Here is a 9,842-nt window from a genome sequence, read left to right as displayed (position 1 = left end):
CTAAAATAACTCTAAGTATAAAATAGCAGCAGTTATTAACACCATACAGTAAACACAAAGAAAATGTATGTATTTTCTCCAGTAGGTCTTGGGGAACAGCTCACCAAGATGCTCATATATGAAAAAAATTTTTATATATATATATATATATATATATATATATATATATATATATATATATATATATATATATATATATATATATATATGATTTAATGAGACCTTGGCTCATAAATCCTTGATTCCCCCCTCAAAATATTTTATATATTTTCACTTATTTACTAAGTAATATATAGTCCTTTGGTGAATGTTGTTTCTTTTTTTATCCCCAAAGAACACAGTATGACAACTGTTCAATCTGAGAAAATAAGTCTTGATACAGTAGGTCTGTTGCTTTCAACTCAAGACAACATTAACAGGAGGAAATGAATCCCACTCAACATAAAACCTGTATGACAGCCTCACATTTGAGTGGAAGGCACTGATATGCTCGTGGAAATGGACTGTGAGTGGAAAACTCTAAATACATTTCGTCTCATCATTGGCTGAGCTTCCTCTAAAGTGCCACAAGAAACTATATACTTCCATCCTTTCAGATGCAAAATGATGTACTTAAAAAATACACAATCTCATTTGGAATTACATTACAACATACATACATAGAGGCAATAATATGACAATGATTTAGGAGAAAAATATTAAAGGCACCTTTTTGGAGGTTACCCAAAATGGTAATTTGCTGGTAGAAGCATTAAGCCACCAAAATGCACTTACTCATTTCATTTCAGAGTGATCCGGTAATTTATAATTAAAACAGTGGATTAGATATAGTTTTAAGAGATTATGCAATGGTTTAGGTTGAATTATAATTTAATAATAGGATTATGCAACACAGATGAAAATCCATCTAGTTTCTGTACCGTACATATTCAGAGAAACTGTTATATCTTTTAAATCATTGAAATTGAGTAACATTAGCATAAATTTTCTAAAATTAAAAAAAACCTAGCGAACACTGAAACATAAATAATAAGCAATTACTGAATAAATCTCATAAAAACCTGCCTGGGTCATATTTCACAACAAAATCAATATAGAAATGAGTTGCCTTATTTTAATAAGAAATTGTTGCAAGGCAGAAACACTCATTGCTAATATATAGACTTCTGTCATAATGCTGCTCTGGGGGGCGTTTCCGAAAACCATCATTAGCCAACTAAGGTTGCAAGTTCCATGGTTACGAACATAGTTCATCGATTTGATGTTTCCCAAGTCCATCGTTCCAACAAATATTCGCATACCTGCCAACACTCCCATTTCCATTTTCTCCCCTATTTCAGACCCATGTCCCGCCCATCTCTTGTATTGTTCTGTCTCCCGGAAAACTCCCGGAATACACCCCCGCCCCCTCTCAGCTTTTTGGTCCAGTCCCCATGCACATGAACCCAACGCGCAACCATCTTCATACCCGCTCTTCACATCGTACACACCGGAACTTCAGGAATACCCCACCTCCCCCCCTCAGCTTTTTGGTCCAGTCCCCATGCACATAAACCCAACGCGCAACCATCTTCATACCAAATTCGTACGCACCCATCCCCCCACCCCCGCACTCTTCACTTTGCACGCACTCCACACCACCTACCTCCACCCCCCCAGCTCTGCACTTCGCGCACCCCCCCCCTCCCCTCCCCCTTTTTTTTTTACTTCACAAGCACCCCTGGATACAATCTCCCAGATTTTATGTTGGCAGGTATGTATTCGTAAACTGTGTTGGAAACTTGTACGTTTCCAACTGCACTTCTAGAGCTGTAGTTAGAAGTATATGTTCAATCCCCAGTTATCCCCCCGATGTCCTATTCAGTTAGATTGTTCCAACACTTAAACTTGGATGACTGAATGTTAAAAAAACATTAAAGTAATTTCTTTTAGGTCTAATTTGCTTTCAAACTATTTTTACAGTTCAGTTTCAGGTAATAATAATAATAACAATCATAATAAATTGATAGAAATATTAATTATTGTTATTATTTCTATTATTATTATTATTATCGAGTAGGATTTTTATTGTCTTAATAAATAGCCTCCTGTAAATTACAACTATTAGCTTAACAATTTATATGATTTATATATTAGATTAGAGTTTTAGCTAAGTGGATTTTATGTTTTATAACAGAAAATGGCATATTCTTAATAATCTTGGTAAAAAAAAACAGACTCTATATGTGCCATTAACATATATTAAAATAATATGTAAAACAAGTGCATGTTTATCAAAACTAAAATTGGATTTGGCGTGTGCCTTTAAAACAATATAATTTGCACAAAAAAAGTATGAGGTTTTTCTCTAAAGAAGTTATTACTCCATCCTTTTTAGAGCATCATTATAGACGTTTTATGTTACAACTAATGTGATTCACTTGATAGATCTGCGACAAAGCAACTACGGTTTTGTAAAACACTTATCACTACTTTGCCAAACGATGCATGGTACTATGATAGTTCAGCCACGAGTTATGTGGCTGTTTGGGAAACGCACCCCTGGGCAGTCTAATAAAAAAATAAAACACACAACATAATAAAGCCACTTTGGTATTTCCCTGTTTTGTCTAAATACATTAAAAATAAAACAGAAATCGAGAGTGTATGACATAATTAGCATGGTCACAGAGCACACACACTCACTAGATAATAATGCTTATTTCTCTAGATCTCGTTTGGGATAATGCAAATACATAAGTCAGCAGAATATATAACACTGAACTAGTGGTTATGGGGTGAAATATCATGATTTTTGGTTGAAATATGACCTAGACCAGTTTGATGAGAATTGCCCTCAAGAAACATGTATGCTAAATGTGCGTTTTAACACTTTTTTTCAGTCTGCCAGTTCCCGTTTACCTTGTTCAAAGAGGAACTACTTCCATGTTTTGTATTGTTCCCTGACTTTAAAGCTTTTTCAGTTGACTCAGCTATGGGCTGCTTCTCCTCCTGCTCGGTCTCTCTATGGTAAAAATAGTTAAAATTGGAGACTATCACAGGCACTGGTAGGGCAATGGTCAAAACACCTGCAATGGCACAAAGAGTGCCCACAATCTTACCACCTAATGTAATAGGACACATGTCTCCATAACCCACAGTGGTCATGGTCACTACAGCCCACCAGAATCCATCAGGAATACTAACAAACTGAGTGTTGGGATCGTCCACCTCTGCGAAATAGATGGCGCTGGAAAAGAGGATGACACCAATGAAGAGAAAGAAGATGAGCAGCCCCAGTTCCCTCATGCTGGCCTTGAGTGTCTGGCCGAGAATCTGCAGCCCCTTGGAGTGTCTGGAAAGCTTAAAGATCCTAAAGACTCGCACCAGCCTGATGATTCGCAGGATGGCCAGGGACATGTTCTGCCCCGTGTTGGACTTGTTGGTGGTGGTCACAATCTCGGTTATTAAAGTGACGAAATAGGGAACGATGGAGACTATGTCAATCATGTTCATGATGTTGTTGAAAAACTCCCGCTTGCTGGGACAAACCAGGAAACGCACTGAGAGCTCAAAGAAGAACCAGATGATGCAGGCCGTCTCAATGATAAAGAAGGGGTCGGAGAAGGTGCTGCTGATGGTTTTTGGAGTGGAGCTTGGGAGAGGAGATCCAGAGTGATAAGTCTCGTTGAAGGACAAAACTGCTGTAGGAAAAATCTCCAGGTCTTCTCGAAATTCCGGGAGAGTCTCCATGCAGAAGATGATGATGGAGATGACGATGACAAAGATGGAAACTAGAGCAACTCCTCGGGCTGCATTTGAGCTCTCGGGATATTCGAACAGCAGCCAGAACTGCCTGTGGAACTCATTGGACGGCAAAGGGATCTCTACATCTTTGATGAAGCCTTCCTCTTCTCGAAACTGGTCCATTGCGTCTTGTCCCAACTCGTAGAAAATGATCTCATCTGCAAAAACATCTAAAGGTACATTCGCAGGCCTTCGGATCTTACCCCCAGATTGATAGTAGTAAAGGATCCCATCGAAGCTTGGGCGATTGCGGTCAAAGAAGTACTCATTTCTCATAGGGTCAAAATAGCCCATTCTTTTCATAGGGTCACCCAGGAGAGTGTCCGGGAACTGGTCAAGGGTCCTCAGCCGGGTTTCAAAGCGAAGACCAGCAATGTTAATGATGACCTTCTGATCACCATCATCAAGCGCTCGCTTGTCAACAAACAAGTCCTCGTAGCAATCTTTGGTCAGTCTACTGAAGATCGATTCACTTTGGGTTCCTTCACTGTTCACAAGTAACTTCCAGTTGGAAATAAGACTCGCACAGCTGGCACGTCCTCCCCTTGCGTGAGAGGTGAGGATGGGTGATTGTGGTATATCCAAATTTTGTGGTGTCTTAAACGGCGACACTTTTGCAGAGTTGCAGTATGTGGTGCCAGGCCCAAAATCTGGCATTTCTACAGTTAAAGTTGTCATTTCGTTGGGATAGTCCGGGTCATTGAAGTTGTCCACACCAATGTCTGTACCCTCCATAGTCTCAAAGTCAACTAGCGCCACCTCTATCCTTCCAGCCTGGACCGTCATGTGGCCCCAGATGTCACACAACCTCCAAATTCAGCCTTCACCAGCACAAAATTACTGGTCAACACGCTGGGGAATAATCCAAGGTGGTGGAACCTGCAACCCAGAGAAGAACAGTTAGAGGATGTTATTGCCTAATGAAACCAGACTAGAGCAGTGAATGCCGTTTTGAGTGGCACATCGTTTTTTTTTTTTTTTTTTTTTGGTTGCTGTGTCTGAGTGTAACATTGAGGAGAGCAGCTGGTGAAGGTGACATATTTTGGGAGGTGTCAACATCACAACACTTCCAAAAATGTCAACCATCACTGTGTTATTTTTACTTTCCCTGTGATTTTTTTTTACTGTGCAAATGTGAGAGTGAGGGCACATTTAGCATTCTATGGAGGAAGCAGAAAGCATTAAACATTTTTCAGACTATCATGTTTTACTTCTTTACACTAAATAAATAGTATCAATATTATGTTTTTTTTTTCAGTATTATTAATGTATAATTGTATTATAGGTCCTTGATCTCCGCTCTGGCAACTTTAGATGTAAAACTCATTTGAGGACATTTAAGTACTTTGAATTAAAATATTATATAAGAAATGATATAGGAAAAAAATCACAAATTAGAAAAATCACTTGTAGTTCAATACCCAGGTTTGTTCAGTAATTTACATTGCAATACAGAAAATACACTTTAATACTGACATTTCTTGTGGTAGATTGCAATGCGGGTAGATTTTAGCTGTGGCGGGTTAGACAGCCACCTCCACTAGCCACTTTGGCTGGTTGAAAATGATTTTTAAATTGTTGTTTTCTTAAAAGCGGGGTAAGCAGCATGACTGACAAATATAACTTTGTTGGTGTGGGCAAAAGAAAGCCAGTTGAATACTGAATTAGAGGATATTCACTCACACCAACAGCTGAGGGGATGCTCGCGACTGATTAAAACACGTGCGCTCTCCTGTTTCCTTGCTTGAAACAACTGTAAGGAAACACATCTGATGTAATCGGTTCTCTTTCAAACAGACTAGACCAGGGTTTTTTAAAGTTTAAGACAGTGGGCCTCCCTTTTGACACAACTTATCCATTTGCGCCCCCCTCCTCCCAAACATGCACGCACGCACGCACACACGCACATATATATATATATATATATATATATATATATATATATATATATATATATATACATATATATATACATATATATACAGTATATATAAAGACACAGACAGATGTCAGACTGTTAACTCACTTTTATCATCATTTGCATGAAAGTGCAATTATTTACAGAGTAATAAGTATTTTAATATAACGTTTTTAAAACTAGGATGATGGTTCAATATGAATAGAACAGATCCAAGAACTGTCCATCCCAGTCAAAACAGTCGAAGTTTAGCGGGTCTCATGCTGTCATTAGCCAAAATATCTTGACAAACCACACATAAAGGTCGTGGTTCATCAGCTGGTCCTGTCCACGTAAATCCTAAACTCAAATACTGATCATCATATTGTCGTCTTTTGGGTTTAAGCCCTGAACTTGAAGGCTTTGATTCGGGGGGTCTCAGAAACCGATCCATTGTATTAGCAGGCATATACCAGTATTGGCGGGCTTGCCAAACAGAAGCAAATTCACAGCTATGGCCTTCTGGGTAAAAAAGGTTTTCTTATTTTTGACGTATAATTTTTTTAGCTTTGTTTAATTAAAACGTTTAAATATAATAAAAAATACATATAATAATTAAACTTAATAATTATATTTGTATTATATAATATTTTTTCCCGCACCTCCCCTGACATGCTCTGGCGCCCCCTGTAGTGGTTTTCTTGGTTTTTCTCTTACTAAATCAAACTCAGTCTGGAGGTTATGAATATCAGAAGAATATACTTTATTGTCGACAACAAAGGAGAACTTTCAGGAGACCCCCAGTAGTATCTCTGTCTGAAAAATTCTGACTCACTAATGAGCTGGCTTTACTTAAATACCCTTTTACATCCGTTGTTTTCCTTTATTCTCCATATATTACACAAGATCCCTCCTAGTTTAACCCTTGACTCCAAAATCCACCTCCAAATTCCACCTATGCAAGTCTACAAGCAGATTATATACATACAATTTTAATATATATATTAACTTCACACTTTAAAGAGTATAAAATCCACTTCACCCCCAGGGGAGGCGCGCCTCACACTTTGAAAACCCCTGGACTAGACAAAGTTATGTTCATTCACCCACAGTCTTGCTGCTTTCAGGAGCTCCAGATTGGTCTTTTTGTAAGCAGCACTGGTTGCTTTCGCTTTAACCATTATTTAAACAGGATTTAGGATAATAACTTCCCATGTATGTGTAGTTAACTGGTGTCAACTGTTTTTTAAAGAAATGTTTAGTTAAATAAACAGTATAGTATACAGCTATATTTTGCTTGTTTTGACACATTTTTGGCTAATAATTTATTTATTTTTTTAGTGTGGTTATAGAGATATATTTGGTAAATCATTTGAGCTCTGAAAAGTCATGTGAAATAAAAACTAATCGTAATACAACACTATGAAACCATGACCCATGTGCTCATGCTCACTGAGCAAGCTCTTACACAACATACACAAAAAGTCAAATAAATGAGGAGGCATGTGGACATTCCACAAAATCTAAATCAAGTCATTTTAGCATGTCAAAGTCATATTTATGCATATAAAATGTATTTTCCCAACAACAAAATTGTGGCTAGTAAAAATGACAAATGGCTAGTATTGTTATATCTCCATTAAATGGAAATTGGAAAAAAAAATAACCAGGAGGGCTAATAATTGACTTAAACTGTGTGTGTGTGTATATATATATATATATATATATATATATATATATATATATATATATATATATATATATATATATATATATATATATATATATAGTCTTTTATGCACAGTATTTGAATAACGATTAATTATGCTCTGTTTTATGGTGTGTCTGTCACAATGTACAATGCATTGTATATTTAAACACTAATGAATTTTAATGAACAACGTGTACATTTTATAGGGCTAGGGTTAGGTTTGGTTTAGGTTTAGTTGCATGTAAGTATACATAATTCACTTTCATCTCTACAGTAAGTACATGTAACAATGTAAGTACATGTGACAAATCTTTACGTATCTAAGGTAAAATAAAAATAGACAAATATGTACAAAAACACAATAGCTGAGGCATGTTACATTAATGACGATTTGACATAAAATGTGCATGAAAATGAAATACTGCAGAGAATCTCTATGTCCTAAAAAACGGCTTTAGCTTCTTAAGTAAGATGTAAGTCACATTATTATATGGATTTCAGGAATGCTTACGTGTCTGATGTTGCTACCTGCTAGAAAGTCCTGGTCTGAGCGTGCAGCTGGCGCTTCACCCAACCCAACAGCAAGTGGCACTGTCTGAGATAATGATAAGTCTGGCAGGTCTGAGCGTGCAGGTCTGAGCCTGCAGCTGGGTCTCCGGGCCTGCAGCTTCACCTTACTCATTTGTTTTTTTTTTGCAGTTTTTTTTTTGCAGTTTTTGTGAATCCACCAAAGGTCGCTGTGTACACTTTTTCAGATCTCAAATTTCGGCATTCACGTCTGCTGTTCTTGCTTAAATTCACCAGAGGCCACTGTCGACTCACTGACTAACCGATTACCCCCACCACCTTCCCTAAACTCTATGGTGTTTTCAAAAGCAACAATTGCCACATTCTCACCCTAGTATTTACTTGTTTATTTTATTTTTTGCCTTTTGTTTTTGATTTACCTGCTTTCTGGAACCGTTCTTTGCCAAACTCGAACCCCGTCGTCGTCCACTGACATACATGGCGAGCTACTGAGCAAACTGGCAACAGTAGAAAAGCTGTCCACACAGAGGTAAGCGGTCAGCTGGTAGCGTGAAAGGAAACAGAAACCATTGTAGCATTTGTTTTAAAGACGAAATTCAGCCATACATAGCTCTGGCTACATCATTTGCACTCTCCAGAAATGTATACATTTTCACAATGAGCCTGTGTTGAATTTATACCTTACTTAAAAACATTCTTAATTTTAATGATTGCAAAGCTACTCTGTATTCCCCTTTCCTCCTGCTGTTCCAAACTCAAGAATGTTGCATCTGAGCAGATGTTTGGACCGCTTCCCTGCACTTCTTAATGTGACACAGACGATTCTGTTTCTTTGCTGACACACCTCTGACATGACAGTCGGCCGGACATCACCTCAGCTAAAGCGCAACCCCTGTCAAACACTTGACACCAGAGTCCTGGCCTGCACGAACAGGAGAGCCGCTGAAAGAGAAGTCGAGAGATAGTAGCAGAGAGAATGAAGCAGAGAGAGAAAGAGAAACTGCAGGCCCGGTAAAGGCCAAGACTGTGGGGAAAACAATCGCCCCTCATCTAATTCACTTACTATTCCACTGACCTGCATTGAGTTCAGAGGAAATGCTGCAGTGCTTCAGCCAAACTGCTCTACAAGTCATTAGTAAAAGAGCCAGCATTTGCCTCTGCTTTTAAACCTGATAACCTCAACTTAAATTTTGGTAACGCTTTACAATAACTTCAAGAGTTGATATGTAGAGTTCAGAAACGTTTGTAGTTAGTGACATCAGTGGTCATTCTATGAACTACAACCAGGAACTTACGTGTTCACTCTCATGCTGTGTTCACACCAGACGCGGAACGAGTAGATAAATCGCGCTATTCGCACGTAAATAGCCGTGTGAACATTTAAGTTTACTCGCTTCATTCGCGCGTCAAACCCCGCTTCATTCGCGTGTCAAATTCACTTTAGAACAGACGCGGATTCGCGTGATGGGCAGGGCTTCTGTCTGCCCGAAGACTTTAGCTTCATAGCTAAAGGGCAAACATGGATTTTATGAAGAAAATAACCATGTTTATGTGCTTTATGAAGACTGAAAAACAGCGTCGATACGTTTAGGGTCATGTCTGAGTCCACTACATCCTTTCAGAGGTGCATCCAGCTCTGTGAGCTCATGAACTCCTCCAGAAACTTAACCTGGATGACGGAGGCTTTCAGCGGTGCTTCTGACTGAGCCAAGCTGAGTTTGATGAACTGTTGTCAACAGGTTCTACGTCACAATCACGCCTCCACAAGAGGCAGCTTCTGATTAGTTAACGCGGCGCAAATGTACGCTGAAGTTCAGATTTTCGAATTCGAGAGATTTTGCGCGAAACGCTCGTTAAGCGCGTCAAACGCGCAAAACGCTCAATTCTCAATTCAAACAATTTGCTTCATTCGCGCTTATC

The 9,842-nt window shown here is 38.6% G+C and overlaps 1 protein-coding gene across 3 annotated transcripts in view; it reads right to left on the bottom strand.

Moving 5' to 3' along the window:
• Window positions 1–2,087: 2,087 nt before the first annotated feature.
• Window positions 2,088–9,842, bottom strand: part of kcna10a (potassium voltage-gated channel, shaker-related subfamily, member 10a) — a 28,619-nt gene continuing 20,864 nt past the window's right edge. For 2 of the 3 annotated variants that reach the window (XM_002667273.7, XM_073939737.1), the window contains exon 2: window positions 2,088–4,665. In XM_002667273.7, coding sequence (XP_002667319.1) covers window positions 2,866–4,572 — 1,707 coding nt within the window. In that variant the 5' untranslated portion in view covers window positions 4,573–4,665 and the 3' untranslated portion in view covers window positions 2,088–2,865. Of the gene's footprint in view, window positions 4,666–8,341; window positions 8,464–9,842 lie in introns of all 3 variants that reach the window. The other variant, XM_073939736.1, reaches the window with a different exon arrangement.

The sequence above is a fragment of the Danio rerio genome, chromosome 23 (genome assembly GCF_049306965.1).
Source record: "Danio rerio strain Tuebingen ecotype United States chromosome 23, GRCz12tu, whole genome shotgun sequence".
Taxonomy (NCBI): domain Eukaryota; kingdom Metazoa; phylum Chordata; class Actinopteri; order Cypriniformes; family Danionidae; genus Danio; species Danio rerio.
Note: the sequence above shows the minus strand (reverse complement) of the source record. Positions and strands in the feature narration are given on the sequence as shown.